General features: G+C 34.2%; 1 protein-coding gene across 1 annotated transcript in view; it reads right to left on the bottom strand.

Moving 5' to 3' along the window:
- Nucleotides 1-23,907, bottom strand: part of LOC129797444 (semaphorin-5B) — a 63,858-nt gene that overhangs the window by 26,871 nt on the left and 13,080 nt on the right. Inside the window, exons 2-3 of the mRNA XM_055840006.1 lie at nt 22,608-22,708; nt 14,167-14,266 (exon numbers count right to left, since the gene is read on the bottom strand). Of these exons, the coding sequence (XP_055695981.1) occupies nt 14,167-14,266; nt 22,608-22,707 (200 nt within the window). The 5' untranslated portion in view covers nt 22,708. The remainder of the gene's footprint in view (nt 1-14,166; nt 14,267-22,607; nt 22,709-23,907) is intronic.

Below are 23,907 nucleotides of genomic sequence, written 5' to 3' on the forward strand. Positions count from 1 at the left end.
GTTGACAAGCTGTGGTTGCACAGCACACGGGGCTGGTGTATAGGAAAATGGTGAAGAGGAGTTGATGAGCTGATGGCGGGTATTGTGGTGCACGGTGTTCCGCATGTAATGCCAGCAAGAGGCGAAGAAGCCAACGACATGGAGGAGGAGTTGTGTATGCGTCGAAATGTTGGCACTCACTTTTCAGCCTCATCCCGTGGCATCTGGTGTGGCAGAAAGAGTGTTCGATTGACTCCCAGAAATCAATCGTGAACTTTTTTTTAAGGAGATTTGGGAAATTAGGGAGAGAGGTTTTGTGGAATCTTTTGCGTCTACTTGAGTGGTCGAGGAGACGTTTCCACCGTGGGATCGATAAGAAGTCAATTTTGTAAATTGATTCGTCTCATGCTTTTGTCTTCCCACCCCATCCTTCATCATTCGAGAAATCAGGCATCCATCTCTATATATGCTCTTTGCATTCGTCCCTTTGCGTGACACTGCCTGAAGGGATAATCATTGTGCATTGGTGATGTTTATATGGGCAACCTATTAATTATGATATGCTTATGAATGTTGATGTTGAAAAAGTCAATCATCTAATGGCATTAGATATTCTCTCACATTAAAACACAGAGTGGAGTCAGGCCGGTTTGAACAATCTCCCAGTAATGAGACAGAAAGACTTGCACAACCAACGCTGGCGCCGCTCTACACCACACAATTATATCACGTAAGAGGTCTACGATGGTGCGCGGATGCAGTAACAGGTTCCTGTCGCTTAAATTGCCCACTTCCATAGGCTGCACCGTTCTTGGCTATTTATGAAGGTGCAATGATTTGGTCACAATAACAACAAATGACTGGAAGAGTAGCAAACAATCCGTATGTAGTTGCGAGATGATTTATTGGATGCTGTTCCGACCATCGCAAAAATTGTCTGGTGCTCCGGGGGGAGACTCTGAAAAGCGATTATCAATACAACCTGGACCTCTGGTGGCTTGTAATATGGTCAAAGAAGTGGCCAAGGAGGTGCGACAATCCGACAATCCTTATCTGCGGCAAATTTATGCATTTCGGCATTTGAATTTATTGGCTCGATATGGGGAATTATATAGCGATTAATCTGCAGCATAATAACCATGCGGCGATCACAGAGTTGACGGATTGCAAGATTTGTTGGTGATGTTGTTGCCTGGGTGCCACATGGCGTTCTCATATCACCATTATTTATTGCATACCTCACTTACATTGTCTCCTATCGTTTTTCACATTTATGGCGCTGTTGCGTGAGGTCGGTTAGTTTGGGTCAACTTTAAAGTGAATTCCTCAAGTACACGGCGACACCACCTACTGATCACCCATTTGGCACTTGAACCATATGCTCCAATTATAACGCACAGATTCGCGCTTACCGCCAGGCACACACCGCTCATAAATCACAATTTCCATCATGCTCAAACTACTGCAGGTGAGTGCAAACAATTGTACAAATTTGCTCTTACACTGAAATTCCATGGAAAATTGCCCGCAAGTGGTTCTTGTGAATTTCTCGAGGAATTTTGCACGTAAATTGCCGGGGAATCACCTACTCTCATAGGAGCGATAAGGTCAAGAGGACCGTCTGATGTAAGTCTCCAGGGAATATAGCCATGAAAAAAAATCTTATTGAACTTGTTTAAGATTTCAAAAATGCTCTCTGCTATAGCAGAGAGAAAAGAAGTGTGACAGAGCTATTACACACCCGGAGAAGTGTGAAAACACACCTGGAGAAGTGTGAATGAGGGTCAGTGACGTCACCGAAAATTTCAGCAAATATTTCAACAAAGATGAAACTTGAGTTTCATGGTCATTTCAAAAAGTATGTCGCAACCCTTCAAAAATTAGTTTCTGTCAAAGGAATTCGCGACGACATGTCGTAAGACAATTCAAAATTTTTCCTTTTTTTCAAGATTGAATATTTCTTTAAACGATTTAATCACTTTTAACTTTTTTATGTTATTTTTTATTTAATAAAACTCATAAAATAATTTAAAAAATAAGAAAATATTTTTTAAAAAATGTAAAAAAAAATCGGTGGTAGATAACACATTTTTAGGTTTTTGGGATCTTTTCTTTTAGAAAACAATCAGGATGGCGTCCTCTCATCACATACTTTCGGCCGCCATATTGAATACCAAACCCTTATTGACTTTTTTTTTATATTTCCGAATCTACAAAAAAAAGTTCTGAATTTTTAATTAATTAATTTTATGAAATTATTTTAGCTAGGCACTAAAATATCTATTTAGAATGAGAAATTTGTATACCAATGAAAACTTTTTTGAATAAACCGTACAGTAGTTTTTAATTGATGAATAAATTATTATTATTATTTGCGGTAAACGGCAAAGTTTAAATATCAACCTGATATCTGATTATGATGTCAAATCCATCCCCCCACCCCCCACCCCATCGGCCATTTGGATAACCTCAAAATTTTGTTTTCGTTATATCTCAGCTCCTGTAGTAGCTAAAAATCTGAAATTTTAATATGTTGTAGGGGCCATCAAGACCTTTCCAACGATACATCATTTTCGAAAATCGGACAAGCCGTTTAGTCAATATGGCTGCCACAATTTTTCATCGAAAATCGTCTATAACTCGAAAACGGCTTGACCGATTTTGATCAACCCGGGCTCAAATGAAAGCTCTCAACAAACCCTACAACTCCCTAGAACCAGGGAAAACACAACTAGAACATACGAAGTTTCAAAAGTGACCGCTAGGGGGCCAAAAGTCAAAAAAAATTTTCGATGAGTTTTCGATGAATATCTCGAAAACGCCATTATCGATTTGCTTCATTTTTTTGATATATTATAGTCTACTATAACATCTATTTATAAAAAAAAATTTGTCGCCATTTTGAAAATATTGAGTTCCAACTTTGACATGTCATATCTCAGGTTCTACAAGTCCGATTTCGATCAACTTAAGCGCAAATGAAAGGTTTCGTGAAACCCAACAAATGTCTAAAACATTGAAACTTCGAGAAATGACCGCAAGAGGCGCTAAAATCAAAAACAAAGTTTTCGAAAATTTCGAACTCGAATTTTTCGAAAATGGCGACATATTTTTTTTTTCATTTTTCGATATGTTATAGCAGACTTCAAGATCTTTCGAACAAAAAAAAATTTATGAAAATCTATGGATCCGTTCTCGAGATATGGCGTTTTAAAGATTTATTAGCGTATGACTTTTCAACTTTTCCCGACTTTGCATGTATTTAAACAAATTCGCGTTCTAGTTTGCTCTCACAAAATTGATACACTGAAAGAAACACAGCTCTCGTAAGCTTGGTCAGCTTACCAGTACATTTTGTTTTGTAAAAGATATTGTATATAGTCCAGTGAATTACTTTATGTATTATGGATAATGTCTGAATAAAATTCAATTCAATTCAATTCATTCAATGACTTATCAACTTTTCCCGACTTTGCGCGTATTTAAACTAATTCGCGTTCTAGTTTGCTCTCACAAAATTGGTACACTGAAAGAAACACAGCTCTCGTAGGCTTGGTCAGCTTACCAGTACATTTTCATTTTTTTTTAAAATAAAAAACCAATTTATTTAATAATTTTTTACAACTTTTTTATTATTTAAAAATTTAAATATTTTAAATTAAAATAAAGAATAAACATATTTTTAAAAAATAATAAAAAAAACAAAAAATACAGTGTGGTTGATGCTCGAATCATATTTCTTTTATAAAAAATAATAATATTAAATCCGCTTTATGATTATTTTAATTTAAAAAGAATAAGTTTTTATATTGTTTTTTTTCTAATTTTTTTTATTTTTATTTAAGAAAAAAAAACTTAAAAAACTTATTATTTTTTTATTTTTTTTTAAATTAACTTGTAAAAAACTATTTTGGTTTTTAGAGGTAGTCCGATTGACTTTAATTTTTTTTTAAAGTTAGGTTAAAGACTTACAAATATTTCAAATTTTTTTGTAGATTCGGAAATATAAAAAAGTCAATAAGGGTTTGGTATTCAATATGGCGGCCGAAAGTATGTGATGAGAGGACGCCATCCTGATTGTTTTCTAAAAGAAAAGATCCCAAAAACCTAAAAATGTGTTATCTACCACCGATTTTTTTTTACATTTTTTAAAAAATATTTTCTTATTTTTTAAATTATTTTATGAGTTTTATTAAATAAAAAATAACATAAAAAAGTTAAAAGTGATTAAATCGTTTAAAGAAATATTCAATCTTGAAAAAAAGGAAAAATTTTGAATTGTCTTACGACATGTCGTCGCGAATTCCTTTGACAGAAACTAATTTTTGAAGGGTTGCGACATACTTTTTGAAATGACCATGAAACTCAAGTTTCATCTTTATTGAAATATTTACCAAATATTTTTTTTTCTAGATAATTTATGATTTATTAAATGGTTCTAGCTCTGGTTCTATTTGAGCCTATATTGCCGTGGAAAAAAATACGCGAAATATTTGCCAATAATCAACAAAGATCAATTTTATTGTGTCTTACAAATATATCAGTAGCGACATCTATCGATTGTTCCACAAAAATTTCAGAGCTGAAATTTTCGGTGACGTCACTGACTCTCTTTCACACTTCTCAGGATTCTCAGGTGTGTTTTCACACTTCTCCGGGTGTGTATAGCGGAACAAAAAGTGTGTATGACGGAATGATTTCTCTCTGAGTAGTGCTTAAGTGTAAGTAGAATAAATGGAAACTTTTCAGTTATTCAATTTTGATTTTTTTTTAGTTCTAAAACAAACATAAAGATAAATTCTTGTACAATATGAACAAAAAATTATATTTGAAAACACGAATCTCAAGAATTGAAAGAGATATAAGAATTCACACTTTGCGCATTTTTTGTTGGTTATTTTGTCATCATTGATGATTACACATGGCAATTTACAAGAAATCCCGATGACTTGAGTGAGATTTCCTTGAAAAATCTTTTACAGCACCATAATTTTCTTGCCAACTCTCCCATGTTGGGAGGTAAACAATAATGCGAAATTACTGTTTTGTGGACATATTTATCTATTCTGTTTTGATTGTGATTTTTTTTTAAAGCAAAAGAAAATCAACCAAATTGTCCCACACAGTGCGACATACTCAACTTATATTTGCTTGGAGACACAGTCGTGTGGGTTTTCCATCTTGGAGAATTGCTGCGGTCAGCATGCAGAAAATCTTGGAGCGTTGGAATTTCACACGATTCCCATTTGATTGAATTTAGAGTGTTCTGTCGCCTTCACAGCATCCAACAAGTGGCAGCCAGACTTTTAATCATATATGCCCTCGCAGCATAGTGAGCAATTTTTATTAAGTTTTTTATTTAAATATTAATATTGATGTCAACCAGGTATTTGTCGCCCATGTTAATCAATTGAGCGACATAGTGTCGCTGGAATTTTAAACGTACCATGGGGTATATCTCTCAGAAACTATCTCCTCATGTGACAGAATATGTCTGCACAACGTATTGTGTTGAACTTCTTGCATGTTTTTGATAAGTAAGCATTTTAACATTATTTATATGAGATTCTATTGATTAAACACTTTTTTCCAGGAAATATCTCTTGAAGGATTAATCATTATAGTTTCTTCTGTATAAACAACAAAAGTTCTTTGCATACTCAATGAGGAATATTTTATATTCATTTACACAATAATTTCAATTCTTAAAGTCAAGAGATTAACGGATTCAAAATGAATTGTGTCCCTTTGGAGAAATTCATCTCGTAAATAGAGATAATTCAGTATTTTCAAGATTTTCTTGAGGCTAAAAGAGATACAATAGTAAATTCTGTTTCTTTACTTCTCCGTAATCTCTTCTATGGGAATCTGCCGCACAGTTACGTGCCCGAGTGAACCGGAATGAGACGGATTAATTGTTTATTGATTGTGGTATGTTTCCATAAAATACATCTAACATGTTGAATAAATCTGCTACGGATTAGCAAAGTCCTTATATGCCCATTGATCAAAGATCGAGAAAATACCATTCCGTATGCAATAAAGTTGCTTCTTTTCCTTGCTGAGAGAGACACTCTGCCTGTACTACACACTATATGCACACACTTTGTGTATATAATAAGAAAATAAACCTAAATTACATTCTCTAATCCAGAGAAATTTAATGAAATGAATAAAAGGAGCCCATGCAGCTCCCAAGGGCAAAGTACCTAATTGAAGGAAACGCAGAAAACAATTTTAACCCACCTAGTCTTGTAGGGAATCAAAAAAGGATAAAGAATCGCCAAAAATATTCACCATTTTCCACTGGGGTCACAACGAAAAAAGGCAATAAAGTTTTGTAAAAATTCAAAAAAAAAATTGGCCGCCATTCGCCATTTTGTTCATTTCAATGCATGAAGCATATGTTTCAATGCTTCGTCATGAGCTTGTCGATGGGAGTTTGACATTTCATTCATTTTTTTTGGGAGAAAATAAAAAAAAATTGCGTATTTTTTAGTTTAATTATCGTGGTAAATGTGTTTTACGTGTTGTTCAAGAGTGATTTTTATATCTGAATACCTGAAGGATGAATTCCCTCCCAGCTTGTGACCGTCTCAGCGAGCACATCTCTCGTTACAAAACAAAGCAATCCAAAAACATTGGTCGTGGATCGTCTTGAAGATGGCTTTTTCACGAATTGAGAGATCCTCTGCGCTGGAATCCTTTGCGTTTCACACTACCACGACGGACAAGACGATGGATTGCTGGTTTTGTGATTCCCTGGATGTTGTCACGCAAAACCTTACGATGTTTCTGGGCACCACCTTTCCCAAGACTTTTTTCAGGTATTCAAATATAAAAATCACTCTTGAACAACACGTAAAACACATTTACCACGATAATTAAACAAAAAAAATACGCAATTTTTTTTTTATTTTCTCCCAAAAATAAATGAAATGTCAAACTGTCATCGACAAGCTCATATTGACGAAGTATTGAAACATATGCTTAATGCATTGAAATGAACAAAATGGCGAATGGCGGCCAATTTTTTTTGAATTTTTACAAAACTTTATTGCCTTTTTTCGTTGTGACCCCAGTGGAAAATGGTGAATATTTTTGGCGATTCTTTATCCTTTTTTGATTCCCTACAAGACTGGGTGGGTTAAAATTGTTTTCTGCGTTTCCTTCAATTCTTTCCATTTTATATTTGCTCTCTATTCTTCCCTCCAGATAAAATACATTTTGTCTCGTATTCTTCTGTATGATTGAATGGTATTGTAACACTATTATATTTTAGTTTGTTGTCAGTGCTGAAAGATTTTCATTAAGCTACATGATTACGCTATAAGATTAAATTTTATTATTTGGAGAAAACTAAATGAGGCTATAAACTATTAGTTTAGGAGAACACGTGTGCAAACATTTTAAAATTTATCTCTAAATTCTTTCTTTACTATCTTTGACATAGCCTAATGAATTATAATTACGTTAATTCAATTAATCGTTTAATTTTTTAAAACATTAGTATGTTCTGTCTTACTATTTCAATACACATAGAGTGGTATGTTAAGTTACAAGAGCTAAAATTTAATAGAGAAGGTGACTATGGACAAAATGTTAAGTTTAATTTTGATGAATCGTTAATACCATCAATATACCCATTTATGAGCTTCATTCAACTTTTCAAAAACAGAAGTCAGACAGTATGGAAGCATTGTCTGTAGAACCTAATAAAATGAAAATTATTGTGAGTGAATCCCGCATTTTTCAACTTCAATAAAATATTTCATTCTCTCACAGCTATTGATAAGCCCCTTGAGAAAACTTTCCTTTATGAATAAATCCACTGGAATTACATATTGTGTGTCTTAATAACATAATATTGTATAGCGGAAGTACTGAGACGTCCTGTGAAAAGAGAAATTCTAGCGATATTAATATGCTCGAAACGTACTCTTTTACAGTGCGTACACCTTCATTAATACCGACATCGTGGAAGGTAATAAAAAATGAATCACAAGATGGCAACATAAATGACTTTTTCCCCGTATAATACGCGTGCGATCATCCTATCTTGCGGATTCTGTCAAAAAGAATCCATCATGTTTAACATAGCCACCCGGGGGCCATGGCAATTTGCATACAAACTTGATGGACTTTATTATGCAGATCTATTAGCATTTGTAATTAAAACGCGCGCACATGCATCTATGTCTTTTTGGAGCCCTCTCACGATTTCTATACATAGTGGACAAGGTGGTTCACACGATCGCTTATAGGTCTTTTAATTGATTTGGGGTGTTTGTACGCCTATATAATTTTGGATCCGGACAATTATCACCTTTTACTGGTCAAAAGTACGTTTCTTCACACGTCTGCAGCCCCAAGTACATGTGGCAAGTCAACATCGTGATTATCTCTCTCAACAGTCACTTTAAATGATTAACTGGATCATTATGCAATATACATAAAGTGATCCAGTGACACTGCATTACGCAAATGCAAAGTCTCATAAATTTTTATAAAGTCAAAACTTTCAACTATTCCTTTTTTTTGGCGCGATATCAATACAATCTCTCAATGCACACATTGGGGGTTTACTCCTCAACCGAAAAAATCAATGATACACACTCTGTTGCCTGGGTGCAAGTGACATCGTAAATTTTTGCCTTTATTGGACTCTTTAACCGGAATGCGAATTTCATGGGCGGCAAATTGGCGCCTCAAGAAATTTCATGTTTCTTCGTACAATTTGGGTCTACTTTTTGTTTTTTTTTTCTCATATTGTTACAGAGAAAAATACTCCCTACCGCTCACCATAAATTAACCATTGCAATAAACCAAAATATTCACGGTGTTTCTCGTGTTACCGAGCGAAGATGCAGGCCATGGAACACCCACATGGGCTTTCACGTGAAAATCACTGAACATTCCGCAGTTTAGCACTTTATAAATGCTAATGTACTTAAGAAATGATAAACAATTAATCTTTACGGATGGTTTAAATTTTTTACGCGAAATAAAAGTCCATAAAGGAATTTAAGTCTGGCATAAAAATTTATTTGCACCTCCTACAAAAGATTTTTTATTTTCTTTTAAAAATAGAAGATAAAAAAATTTAGATAAAAGTTTTTTTTACAGTGATTTATTATTTAAAAATCAGATTATATAAACAATTTTAAATAAAATTCGAAAAACTATTTTTTTAATTTTTGAAAATATTTAAAAAAATGTTTTAAAATAGTTCTGTAAAAATAAATTTAATAATTTCATTGGTGGTAAAAATTATTTAAAATCAAGGCATCAACCAATTAATCTCTTCACAGATTCTTTTTATTGTTAAAAAAAACAGATTTATTTGAATAAGGATTTTTAATAGTGTTGCTATCTGCATGTCTGCAGGCAGACCACTTCAGACACCTTTACATTCCATTTCATTTCAAAGTTCTATTAAAATTTATCTGTTATCCTTTAAAATGTTGAAATTGGATTCTTTTTATTTTAATCTTCTATATGTGGACCAATTTAGTGGCACGAAAGAAATTCACTTTACGATAAAAGAAGCTATAATAATGCGTGCCATGATGGAAGAATCGAAGTCGTGGAATTTAGTAGTGTGAAAATCGTCCCTTTGTCCGATACCTCGTTGACCTGCACGACTTCAACCCTCTATATTCTACGGTGGTATGAGGGAACTAATGCTCAGGCACCTCATAGGACATTCATCTAAATCACGCAGTGGGAGATTATCTCTATTTTCACACAAAACAGTATGTAAATATTCACCATATTTCAGTATGGGAGCCGCATCTCCATGATTATTCCATACCAATATATGTTTCTAAATCACCATCTCACTCAGAGTGCATTCTGCAATTCGGGAGGACTTTTCTGAACTTCCAAGCACTATCTCGCAGTGAGATCACATAGTAGAGACTTAGGTAGTTTGCCATATAGAAAATTTGCATGCACTTGTACACTGAGAATATCACCCATGTTTTCAACTCTTGAATGCAAAATTCTCGAGATGGTGTCAATTTTCATTAATTCCAGCAGATCGGTGGATGTGATTTAAATTCGGTCGCTGCTGATTAATTAGTTAGCACATGTAAAATCCAATTGGTGATGTTTTCACGGTGAAACCCACATAATTACCAACAAATTGGCAATAGACTCAACAGATGGTCAAATAATCCTCCTCCTCTGTCTGCTCGCACATTGGAACACTCAAAAGGCCTCATACATGAGCGAAAATCGCGTATATTTCTCTCTTATGAAACAAATTCGCGATACATTTGCTGTCTCAGCTAGAGATGATAAAATATACCGGTTTACCTCTGCCCTGGCATCGTCCAGCACACGGTGGAAATTTTTTTTATTTGGAGTATGTGAAAGAACCTTTTGTGAAATTTTTAAAACACAATAAAAACGACCACTTTCCGCGCGAGAAGAGAATCAGGCGATCTCTCTTTGCGTTCTTACACATCGTAAAATATTTATTGTTCATTAGTGATACAATAATGGTAATCAATGGACTTTTCAATCGATCTTGCAGCCTGAAATTGCACTCACAAGTTTCCCTCCAACTTGTTTTCTTATGAGGTCCTCCGCAACGACCCATTATTTTTTTTATATTTTTCATTCAGTGCATGTCTTGTTTGGTGAATAGAGATAAAGCATTTTCTTATTCCACTTTTAAGAGCTGGTGGTAATGGAGCCATTTAGATGATACCGAGATTAATCATTCACTTCCTGAGAGTAAGAAACTTGGAGATTCTACTGTTTAGTCATACCGTATGTCTCAATCTTAATGCAGCTTTAATTCATTTTAGGCACTCTTAAAATATGTATATGTATTGTATAAAGCTTTTGATGGTGTGGGTGTATGATTAAGGAGCTCAAATGTATTCATAATTTATAAGCTAGTGATGTGAATTTAGATGTTGATAATGACAATACATCTTCCATATCGATGTCTACGGATTCATGATTGATGTACCTATACATTTCATTAATCAACATTAAAATAAAAAATTAAACTAAAGTACGGGAACTATTAAACTTTAAAGATCGTAATAGGAAAAAAAATATTTAAAATTTAGTAAATTCTTTATTGCATTATAAACGGGACACTCTGTAGAATTGAAGGTTGGAGAAGCCTTAAATGGAGTAAAAAAAATGCAAGATGTATCCAGCTGAGTGTTTTTATTCCTCAACTGCAGCTTTTACCATCGTGCACCACGACCAAGAGCAACAAGTGAAATCATGCAGAGTGTAAACGCCAATAAAACTATTTAATTATATCAGATAATTTTGCCTTGCTGCTCATTTTCATATTCGGTTAGGTGTTTAGAGAATGCGGTACTTCTCATCCATCATACTCTTGAAAATTTGTATAAGTATAGTTTTATGAAAATAAAATATATCGCTTTTATTTTTTCATACATACATACATACATACATACATGCATACATACATACATACGTATGTATGTACTTAAATCAATCATCGCTCATTGATAAAAACAAACACTTTTCAAGTTCCTCTCATTTCCATACATTCAATTCCTTCTTCTGTGAGTCGTGCTGAAGAAGTTTTCTCGCTCATGCTAAACACTTTCATGGAGTATATTTTTATTATGACTAGCTCAGTGGTTCGAAAGTAAATCTGTCTACATTTTATTTCTTTTTGTTTTTTTTTCTTCCACATTTACTATGAGTGTTCAATGCATTTGACTTTGGTTAAAATCATCATGTAATTAAGCGTTATTGAGACATTCGATATTGTGGGTGTTGTTAATCAATTAAAACTACAATTTGTGTTTTTTAAAGATGTTTGAAAATTAAAGAAAACTAACATAAAATATTAAATATTGGATGTATAGGTAACCTTCCTCTTTTATGTTATATTTTTATTGGAACAATTTTAAAGACCATCCCATAAGAGTCAGTTTATATATCTCGATGAAAGTATTTCTTAACAAATACATTACATACTTCATGGCAAATGTCGGATGGGATTTTCAATATCTTCAGGGTAGTAGAAGGAATGATAAATTGCACTTTATCTTCGCGTTTCATTTTTCATTTGCTGAGATTTTTTGGAGTTCTGAAAATGCGAAATGCTTTCAGTATGTGATTGCTTCATTTGGTCAATTACCGTCTGCCAGCAAGAACGATAAATGAAATGTTCCCCAAGCATGTGTGCAAACATAAAGGAAGAAATGACCATTGGGTAGAGAAAATCAAGAATTCCTATATTGCAATATTTCATGCATTTCGCCACTTCGTATTCCCAGGCACAAATTGTAAATTATGATTTGCAATCACATTTTGTATGGGTCGATGTCTCCTTAAAGTTCCGTAGGCCATATGCGATTGAATATTGTATATTGACTCAACCAGGGAGCTACATCGACACGATTCTTCGAGGGTTAAATTGCCACAATATTAATTCACATTGTATCATGCCTATCTTGCCCTACTTGTCAAGAACACTTTTATTCAATCAACAGAATCATACCACATAGTCACACCAACTAAACATTTCCGTTTTCACTTTGCTCTTGAGGCGGTTCAATTGAAGAAAATAATCTCAGTTTTTGCAAACTACTGTTTATACTTGTCCTGTATTGACTGGCTATATGTAATTATTTTTCACTCGGAAGGAATTTACGTTACAGGTTGTTTCATTAGAGAATAATTTAAAATATTTCATAAAAAATGAATTGAAAACGATTTTTATTTATAGATTTTTCAATCAGGTCTTTTTCTATTTATTTGTGATTCAAAATAAATATCCTCATTCTGATATTTATGATGTTACTAAAAATTTCATTAATGCTCTGTGGACTACTTAATGACAATCTACTAAACTCTAAATGGGCAAACAACTAAAGTATAATAAAAAAAGTAAATTTTTGGGGATAAATTTACTTTTAGTGATGCCTGTAAAATGTCTAGCAATCAATCGTGAGATAATTTTCCCAAGACTTTGTCCGTGGGCAAATCACAGGTCGAGGAGAGAATTCACGAAATGGGAAAATCACCGCATTTTTCGCATGAGATATAATTTGGCAATCAACAAGATAGAAATTTTACGATCCCCCAGGGTAAAAAGAAAGTGCCTAAGATGCTAGAAAATTGTTACACTTGATGTCGTGTTAGAAAAAGTCTTCTCTCCTAGCACAATTTCTATTGCACATTGTCATGCCTGAGCTCAATATCTTTGTCTCCTTTTACTATACATAAAATAAATTTCTATGTGGCAGTGCCAATTTTTTCGCATGTGAATAACGTGAAAATCAATTCACGATATCGTGATAAATAAACTGTGTGACAAATTGGGCACTATTAATAAAATGCGAATAATGCAAAATTGCCTTTCATTGGAAGTGCATATAAAAGTTTTATTTTCTATAATTGATCTCAAACTCCCAGCAGTATACCATTTTCATATAAGACACACTTCAAATTGGCAGATTAATTGACTTTCTCCCGTATGTTGCAAATTATATCGTGAGTATCTCTTTGGTGGAAAAAGGGTTCAAATGGTCGGGGGCACTAAACTCCATGTTAAGTTCAGAAAAGCAGTAAAGAATTGCTCGAATTAATAAGTTCGTGAGAAGTTTGAGTAACAGCGATAAAATTAGCACGGTGGAAATCATTATATCAAAACTTTCTTCCTGGCAAATTAATACGATCATCAGGAGATAGTGAGAGAGAAGACATTAAAATTGATGTTCGCGTTAAACATCTAATAAATCTTTTTACCTCTTCTTCACATCTCTCCGCTTTGTCGCATGCGAAATTAGGTGTGTTGAACTCAAACGTGCTGGCAAATATACACTGTTTGAAATTCAGGTAGATTTTAAAAAGAAAATTCATTTTCTTTATAATCTTGCATAAAAAATCTTTAGTTATCTTGTCTAAATTATAGACTGAAGCAAAACTATATAACTTTTAGAAATTTTTTCTTCAATTTTTTTTTTAATTTGACCGTTGTAAGTTAAGTTATGGATTTTCCAATAAAATGATTTCATTTTTTCCAGTGTACCTACATAGATCCGCTCGATTTTTTCTATGATTCAACGGATGAATAATATAAATTCGGCGACGATGGAATAATTAAGAACGGTGGAATTTTTTTATGTTTGATGCGCAAATAATTGAAAGGCACGATGAGAAAAAAATCACACGTACCTGGCTCCAACAATCACTTGATCTCTGGCGACATCGAAGAGCAAACGTGAAAATGATGTGACATTCCCATCAGTGAAACGGCTCGATGTCGGCAGCAAATCTGCAAAGAAATCATCCAAAAATCAATTAGGAACCTTTTAAAATCATTCCGCACGATAAGTGATGGAAGAGTATTTGCATTCAAGATCATTATTCATTGAGATAATCCTCCAGAAGCGTGACTGAGAATCTTTCACCGTTACGTCAAGTGCACGGGGAATCAACTTGAGATGACGTCCATTAGTGATCGTTTTTAGGTTGCCCCTTTAACTTCTTCGCAATGACACGCGCACGCTAATCAATCACTCTTGTGGTGGAATTTTTATTTTCCAAAATTCTTCTGCCAATCACCACTCTATTAACTTTCGAATTGTATTTACTTTCAATGAGTGACCATTATAGCTAATAAAACTAGCATTTGCATTTATGTAGTACCGCGTACTCCACAATCGAGTGTTTAATTTTGCAATTTTGCTATGATCTTATTTGTGAATACATTGACCCGAATTGTCTGCGAGATTATTGGTTTTGAACTTTTATATTCAACAAAAAAAGCCTCTTGTGAATTCTAGCTTTTGAACTTGCAAGCAATCAAAGAGGTGTGTCGTCAGTGTCTGTCTCCGACAATTTTTCATGGCAAATGACTTCAATGAGTTAAATGGGAGTGCATTTGACAATTGTCCTATTATCTCAAGAAGATATTAATGGACAGGATGGTCTACTCCCTCATTCATAAATCCTCAATATTGCCGATATAAAAGATACAATCAATTAATCAACTTTTGTCCTCCAAACAATGCACAGATGTTTCATAGAAAGCATCAACAAGAAATGAAATTAATTTTCCACATACGACTTTTTTTACTACCGCCGAGGAATTCTTCTGCCTTTTATGTTTCTGCATAAAATTTTACAGTTCGTGACATTTTGCGAAAAGTGCAATTAAGAAAAGTAAATACGGATATTGGAAATTTTATGAGATTCCGTGCTAGGGTGGGTTTCTCTCTCTCTCTTTGGGTTTTTTGTTGTTTAATGATGGTTTGGGAATTTTTAAGTTGAATATATTTTCAGAGGTGTATTCTTATATACATACCATATGGTTGCATGTTGCAAGAAATAAAATAGTTTCAGGATTTTTACCAACAAAACCACCGTATGAGAACCAGATGTTTCTCAACTTACAAAATTGTGTCCATCTTTTACGGAGTGTGGGATGACAAAATTTGTTTTGAAGGTAAAAAGTATCTTCTTCAATCATTTTTAGATAAAAAATTGTTATATTTTTCAATTCAAGATTTTTTTAAAATAAGTATAGCAAGTACCCTAGAGATTTACAGAAATATATTCTCAGTTACGTTGTTATTTAAATAATATCTACTTATGTTATTTGATGAATTTTACATACATAATAGTAATAAAATAAGCTACCTATCAAAAGAAAAAAAAAAGTTTTGATTTAGGCAGGATTTAAATACCTTTATTCTTTACGCCCACTATATCCGTTTATCGTGGATATCGAGTAATCAACAAAAACATCTCGCCTTGGTTTCAATTTTTGTTTATTATTTTAAATGCCCCTCATATATTTCTGCAAAAGTATACAAAGCCGGAGATTCATTGCTGTCTCACGGGCGTATATCTCTTGTAAGATTTCTTGTACTACTAAAACGATCAATTTCGACATGCAAAGAACCGCCTGGTGCAATCCTCCGTCTTCCTTTTTATGCAAATCTCGAAAGAACTTCAAATAAGAAAAATACTGTACTATTTGTTCTGCTGAACAAAATGATTGTCAGAAAATTGGCAATTATTCACGAGTGACATTCAATAAATTTATGAGGTGCATTTTAATCCATTTTGTATGAAACATCGCGATTGACGATGGAGCCGTCTTGTGGAATTTTATGTGCGAATCTCCACATTGATGCTGCATTTCGTTCATTTTCTACATCATATTTTATAAATTACTTGCCTTTTTTTATTTATGCGGCCATATTATGCGAAGCATGTGCATGTAATTTACGTTTATAATGCGACGTGTGTATGGACTCCTCCATAAATTCTTCCACACCAAGGTGCTAATTTTGCACTGCCTTTAGACACTAAGAACATTATAAGAATTTGCATGTCTTCGACACAATGTGGCAAAAGGTTTACCGTCTTTTTGGGCAAATTGGGTTTGCTGGCTGACATAACCCATTTTGAAAGGTAAATTAGGATTGAAGGATTACCCAAATTTCCGGCCTTGTAAAACTCTGGAAACTTGCTATGAGAAAATGGGATAGTAACGAGTGAATTTCCCCAAAGTAAAACCCCTAAATTACCCATTCTATCGGTCAAACGAATCTTGTCTGGTAAGTTGAGCAATTCATTCGCTTCATTCGATTTCATTCTCGTCATCGTACACACAACATTTCTTCATTCAATCACCCTTTCATTATCATTGTCCTTCGCGGGGAAGGACATTGGCCCCACGATGGTGGCTCAAGTTCTGTCCAATCCAAAGATACTGGTTCAGCGATGTGGAGAAAAATCAAACTGTTGCGTTTTATACCTACATATATATCGTATTCCCGAGCTACCTTTTGAAGTTACTTCACGTACACAGTCTGTGATGTGCGCTTTCTGTTAATGCCGCTGCTCTTTTCCTACTTTGGACAAGTGTCTTTCATTGTCGACTTACTGGATTTACCGGGAGGGTCGATCTTTCCATTACTTTTTTCTCCCATTCGCATCTCCTCCGTTCTCCTCAGTATGCCTCCACCCTACCTCAAATGCCCCGGAGCCACATCAAATCCAACGTGGATGGCAACAACAGTACATGTGCGGACGATGGCATTAAAACAAAGATGGTAAATAATTTCAATTCCTGTGTCATCGATATTTTTACAAGCAAGTAAAAATTTATCTAGATTGCCCGTTAGAAATGGGAATTCATGTGACTTTTTAATCGCGTACTCCCATTAAAACATTCTTTTATCTCTCGTTGCCGTTGAAATTTTTCGAACCTGATGAGGAATATCAATTAGAACCTCGATTATTTAATGGTACACCATATAAGAAAAAAATCTTTTTCTCCCAGTAGCCAATGCAGTGTGGGATTAAAAAGTTTTCCATAAAATAATGCCTATCAATATCTGTTCATTGAGATTATGCTTCAATTAATTTTGAATATTTTACAACACGAGAATGGGACATGGTTCTAAAATTAATATTTATCTATTTATTTTATTAGAGCTATGGCCGCTATGGCTATATATGGTAGGTATAGTATACCTACATAAAGGTTAATTTCTTAGTTTCCAAAAACGATTCTCTAATTGAATTATTATCCAGTAAGATAATTGAATAGGCAACTTAAAATATTTTTTAAGACTTTTTTTCATTAAAAATCCTACTCATATAATTTTTGGAATAACATTTTGAAGAGCTTTTTCTTGTTAAATTAAAGAGAAAAACATAAAGATGCTTTTCGCTCCTACCGTACACTCTTTGTAATAAATGCATTACGTAGTTTGATAGTTATTAATTGTTATTCAATCAAGATGCTTCTGTGTGAATTTGAATCCATTCTTTAATTCTCTTCAACTTTATAAATATCTCTTTAATATTTAAAGAAAATGTCTATGAATACAGTACTTGTTATCCTCTCAAATGAGTAAGTGAAGCATTTAAATAGACAAAGCTCCCTCAATTTCAGAGAACAAGAAAAGCAATCTTGTGCTTCGACAGCAACAAAGAAGCAAGGAAATCTTGCAAACGTGCTTCTACAGAACCAATCTGGGATAACGAATTGTAAAAGTCTTTGTCTCGAATCGTGCTAAATGCTGAATGTTCTAAGACATGGTGCTGCAATATAGGGAGGATTGAGCACCAATATATTTTAATATTTATCACCCACAATTCGCAATTTGCTCACCTTTAATTCGTTATATCTGACTTTGCCTATTGATCGAAATACCACGACTTTGATTCACGCGGATTCAGCATCAAGGTTCCAATGTGATTATCATTGAATGCTTTTGGTATCTTATGAGGAGTGAGAGCGTGGGGCTGGCACACGAGATGATTAGTTGTCACGAGGGGTCAAGGCACAACAATAGGTGATTTTTACAGCATACAAATTGTCTGCACTATTGACACCATGCCATTTTATACTTTAACGGTCTTATTAGTCGTGTCGAGATGGATTTTTCTCCAATTTCTCTTTTAACCTCCTCCGCACAAAATGAGATTCTTTTTCTCGCTTAGTCCACCAGATAAATCTCCAGTTGAGTTGGATATGAGTTTCTCCACGACATCTCTTTGTTTCATATGGGGACTGTCTCTTCAGTATAGCGTGTTATTTCCTGATGGAAAATCGTATCCAGGAAATTCATGTACCACCTCTCTCTGAAGTGAGCCGAGGTGACCAAAGTGCCAAAGCACTGCGAGGAGATTGAAGATGCCATCGTCACTAATATGGTGAGGTTTGCATTCCGTGTAAGGTCACAGTGTTACCACTGTTTTATTTGAGATTAAAATTGTACAGGAGGAATGGTATGGTGTGTGTATGGAAAAAGTCTCTCGTGTACTTTTATTGCATTGGCATGTCTCAAGAAATCTGTCGTTTTTATTGCTTCGGTGCCGCATATCGCCAGCAAATTGAAGCTCACATTGCGTCCATCAGTGTTCGCCATATATAAAATGTTTCAACCATATCCACTCAGGTTGTCCCGCGACTTTCTTGTGGATGCCGAAACCTCCAGTGCATATACATCCGATATGCTACAATGCACCTCGATGAAGAATGTTGTCGCATCGAAAGGAACTTTTATGAAGACGCAAAAAAAATTCTTGTGATTTAAAGAAAATGCAAGATTGAATTTCTCACTCATCAATTCCTTTTTCATCAGCACCAACTCGTTAACCGTTACGCGACAATCTAATTGCGATCTACCATCCGTGAAGGAGGAGATTTCTTCATTTTTTTTGTATTCCTATCTACCGAATGTGTCTTCACCAGCATTTAACCCACATTGCAGCCACCCGCAGTGTGAGATATCTATTTCTTCTATTCTTTTCCACGCGGCAACTCACCGAAGATCTTCCGCCTCACAGAGGATTTACCATGGATCACAAAATCGTTCAATCATTGTGATCAGTTGGGTTTAATAAAAAAAAAAAAAGAAATGAGAAGCGTGGAAAAGACCAAAAAAAGACTAATCATGAAAAGTAAAAATGTGGTAAGAGGCAACTGGGCTTTGAACGGAGAACATCACAAGAGAACAATCAATGATCACTCTTTAACGTGTGATTAAAAGACCCACAATTCCAATTTATATCCAACTTTTAATTCCGCTTCTCCGTATTAAAGCCAATCGCGTGGTCTTTTGTAGAAAGCATAATTATTGCAAACTATCGTTTCTTAGAGTTTTTATGACCCGTGAAAAAAACACAAGAAAGTGAAAGACTTCGTTTTAACCTATTAAGATAATACTTCAGAGTAAGAGAGATTTTTCTTTCATTTTTTTTTTCGTAGAGTCTTCTTTAGGTCATTATGGAAAACATTTGAAGCATTAACTTTAGTTGAAGAAATTTTTGAATTTGTAAAGATTCTAAATTTCATTTCATTCAAAATTAAAGAGTTAAGAGCAAGCATTCAACCATGTCTCATCTCTTTGGTTCATCATTTTTTTTTTGGTGAATCACTGTATTGTTGATCATTATAACATGTGGTGAAAAAATCATATGATTGAGAACAGGAACTTGATCGATTTCGCATTCCCTGCATATCGACAATGATCAGTGTTGAGCTTTTTTTCTTAAATAAATTTATATATGCTGAAGTTTTTTCATCTTTCTTTCATGTTGTTTTTTTTTTACTAAAAGAACTCAACTCTTTCTTGTACAGCGCGAAAGAAACTGGCACTGACATCAGTGCCATTTTTTCCGCATCGATTCCAACAAAGTATATAAAATTCTATTTGAGTTATGTCTATTAGTCAATACGGACGTAGTGTAAGGTACGTAAAAATAGCCACAAGTCATTCTTCAATAATGTCATGATTGAAGACTTAATTTTTAATCACGTTGGGCAGTAAATCAATCGTTTTTCTGCAATTAGTTTGTCTCTGGTGAGTTTCCACGAGAGGATAACTGCAAAAGTGGTTTTCCTCACTTGCAAACCTAATCGGTGAGACAATCTCTTGAGAAGAATTTCACGACTTTTCCACGTTGCTTTGTTGGAAATGCTACGTGTAGGTAGTGAAATCCTCAAGGTAATGTGAGATTCCACTAAATGGTCGATGATTAATTTTTGACGATTAATGATATTACTCTTAAATACCCCCCACTCTTCATAAGAGATTGCTACCTTAATCGAGACTGTGTGATACATTAACTGAAAAGATCAAATAAATTTATTGCTGTTGTAGCAAAATTATTTTTATTTAATGGCCTTTCTTTTCAAAAATTAACTATCATCCATTAATTTAATGAAACAGATATTACACACAATTTGCCACACGTCATATTTATTTTGTGTTCGCAATTAATTACCAATTCGCGTTAAGTACTTAATTACATGCTGATTAAAGGCATCAATTTGATTGAGGTGAGACATGCAATGGAACAAAAATTCAATTGAATGGCAAAAGAAGTGTTTTGCATGACAATTCACCTGATTTGTCATTTACAAGCGGCTTTTTAACAACTATTATATTGCAATCCACTGTAGAGTCCACACTGCACGACACATTCTTTGTAAATTACCCCTTTATAGTATAATTTTACTGTAATTTAATCTACAAGTAGATTTTTAGCTGTGATTCTTTCTTCAAAGAAGCACAGCTTCTGTGTACACTCAAAAATGCAAAGTCGTCAGATCGGGCTCAAACTTGGGATGAGCACGAATTAGGGTCCCTATATTCCAAAAAATGGTGGCGCCAAAAATCTTTCCGGCCGGCCGTCCGTCCGGCCGTCCGGCCGGAATGTAACGCAATATTGCAAGAGAACGGTGATAGATAGAGACTTGCGGTCAACGGCAAAGTTCATATATCGGGTGGAAGACATCCGATTATGAAGTCAAATCCGACCCCCCACCCCTCCGTCCGCCATTTTGAATAACCTCAAAATTTTGTTTTGCCTATATCTCAGCCGCTATTATAGGTAGGACTTTGAAATTTTGATATGTTGTAGGGGCCATCAAGACCTTTCCAACGATACTTCATTTTCGAAAATCGGTCAAGCCGTTTAGCCAATATGGCCGCCACAATTTTTCATCGAAAATCGGCCATAACTCGAGAACGGCTTGACCGATTTTGATCAACTCGGGCTCAAATGAAAGATATTAATCAGCCCTACAACTGCTCGGAACATCGCAAATTCAAAAAATGACCGCAAGTGGCGCTAAAATCGAAAACAAAATTTTCGATGAGTTTTCGATGAATATCTCGAGCACCGCTTTATAGAATTGCTTCAAATTTTGATATGTTATAGTTGACTATAGTATCTATCACCATGCCAAAAATGAAGAAAATCTATGTAGCCGTTCCGGAGATATCGCGTTTTAAAGTTTACATGTCATATCTTGAGTTGCATAAGACCGTTTTATATATACAATATAAAAGTAAAGTAAAATATATATAAATGCATAGATATATACATTATATATATACATATAAAAATGCAAAGATAAATATATATAAACTGCAAAGATAAAAATTAAATATAGCATGGATGGAACAGTATAAAGCGAAAGAACGGTAAGTAAAACTTACGGGCTGTGATTCTTTCTTTGTCAGTGAAATGTGAAATTGACGGAAAAATGAGGATGGGCAAATTTTGAGGAAGGCTTTCTCGCGTACCGAATCACAGCCAACGCCCACGATTAAGGCTTTTCACAAAATGTCTGAGCGTTGTCTGTGATTCGGTGCGCGAGAAAGCCTTCCTCAAAATTTGCCCATCCTCATTTTTCCGTCAATTTCACATTTCACTGACAAAGAAAGAATCACAGCCCGTAAGTTTTACTTACCGTTCTTTCGCTTTATACTGTTCCATCCATGCTATATTTAATTTTTATCTTTGCAGTTTATATATATTTATCTTTGCATTTTTATATGTATATATATAATGTATATATCTATGCATTTATATATATTTTACTTTACTTTTTTTTTTAAATTACTCGTACAAAGATTTCATTAACATTTAGTTACTGTCATGTGGACCAAATGAATAAATTTTATTAAATTTCCTTAATAAGTCTGAAAGAGTTTATGTGGTTCACATAAGAGAAAATGGTGAATTAACCATCATATTGGTGGAAGTATACGATTCCTTTGCGCAATGTGTCACATTCACAAGAAGGGTTTATGGGTACAGTTTAGAGCACAAACATGCTACAATTTAAACTCTCTTACCTTGATAAGCGATGTATCTAAAGTCATGTTCTTTCTCACATAATACCACTAGCGATGAAGATAGTGTCATGAAGACAACAAATGCCGCCAAAAGATCCATTCTGCAAATAAAACGATTAAGACATTAGGAAATTACGTTATATCTCGGATAAATGTAGAGGTGCGAGAAGCACCACATATTTGGTCAGTATTTACTCCTCTATATTTGATTTCAATAATTTTTAGGACTTTTAAAGTGGCTTTTGTTCTATATATAATAAAATCTCAAAATGAATCAGAGAAGCTTTTTTCCCATGCGAGGCGTGCCCATAAATTCACCATTTGGCGGTTTTTTAATATGCTTAATCATAGCAAATAATAAAAGTCACTGAGACAGTAAAAGCAACACATTAAATGATATTAAATACAATACCGAAGTAAAAATGAAGACAGTAATCATTTGTGGAAGTGCCACAAAGTCTGGCTAAGAAATATTTCTCTATGAAATTTAATGTGAATTGAAGACTGTGTATGTGCAATAAATAAGGAAGGTCATTCCATCGGTTCTAAAGGAAGCAAAACAATTAATTTTATGAAAACCATTTGCGTCAGTTTTATCTCCTCAACGTTTATTTCTCTGACAGTTCTTTTAATTTTTTTTAACCCAAGTCAATACATATACGTTGATTAATTTATTTTTACGTAATATGATTAGATTGTTTAAGAAACCACTTGTCACAGAGGCATCACACTTAATGAGATTTTGATAGAAAACTGAAGGCTTTTGGGTTCTTATGGGTGGCGAAAAAATTGTCCAAAGCCAAAGTTCAAAATGTTTGTGTGATTACGTTCACGTATACCGCAGAAATATTATCTGGTGTGTTTGAAGAAAAAACATTTTTTAAGCAATAGAAAAAACACAATTTTTCGCGGAAAAGAATTATCTCATGGGCCATATCAGACATTAAGTCACCTTTTTGTGTTTGCCAATGCAAAATGTTAAATAACACAGGAGGTAAATATAGCACAAAAATTAAATATAATAATAAAGGTGAACAAACACAAATTGTTACGTGAAAATATGGTCATACGAGCAACTTTTATGCTTCTACAGCAATCAACAATGTCGCACTGAAAGGTATTTCATGCTGGATTTTGCAAAAAAAAATGTATACGATATTTCCATTTGTTGCGAGTAAAGTAATTTCAAATGCAAATATCTGCGTTGCTCATGGGCAGAGAAATGTCCTTTGCGGACACTCTATGGTGCGATATTCTTTCTTATTTCCACATATCTCTGCGGATTCATTTTTTAGAGCCA

Source organism: Lutzomyia longipalpis, chromosome 1 (genome assembly GCF_024334085.1).
Source record: "Lutzomyia longipalpis isolate SR_M1_2022 chromosome 1, ASM2433408v1".
NCBI classification, from domain to species: Eukaryota; Metazoa; Arthropoda; class Insecta; order Diptera; family Psychodidae; genus Lutzomyia; species Lutzomyia longipalpis.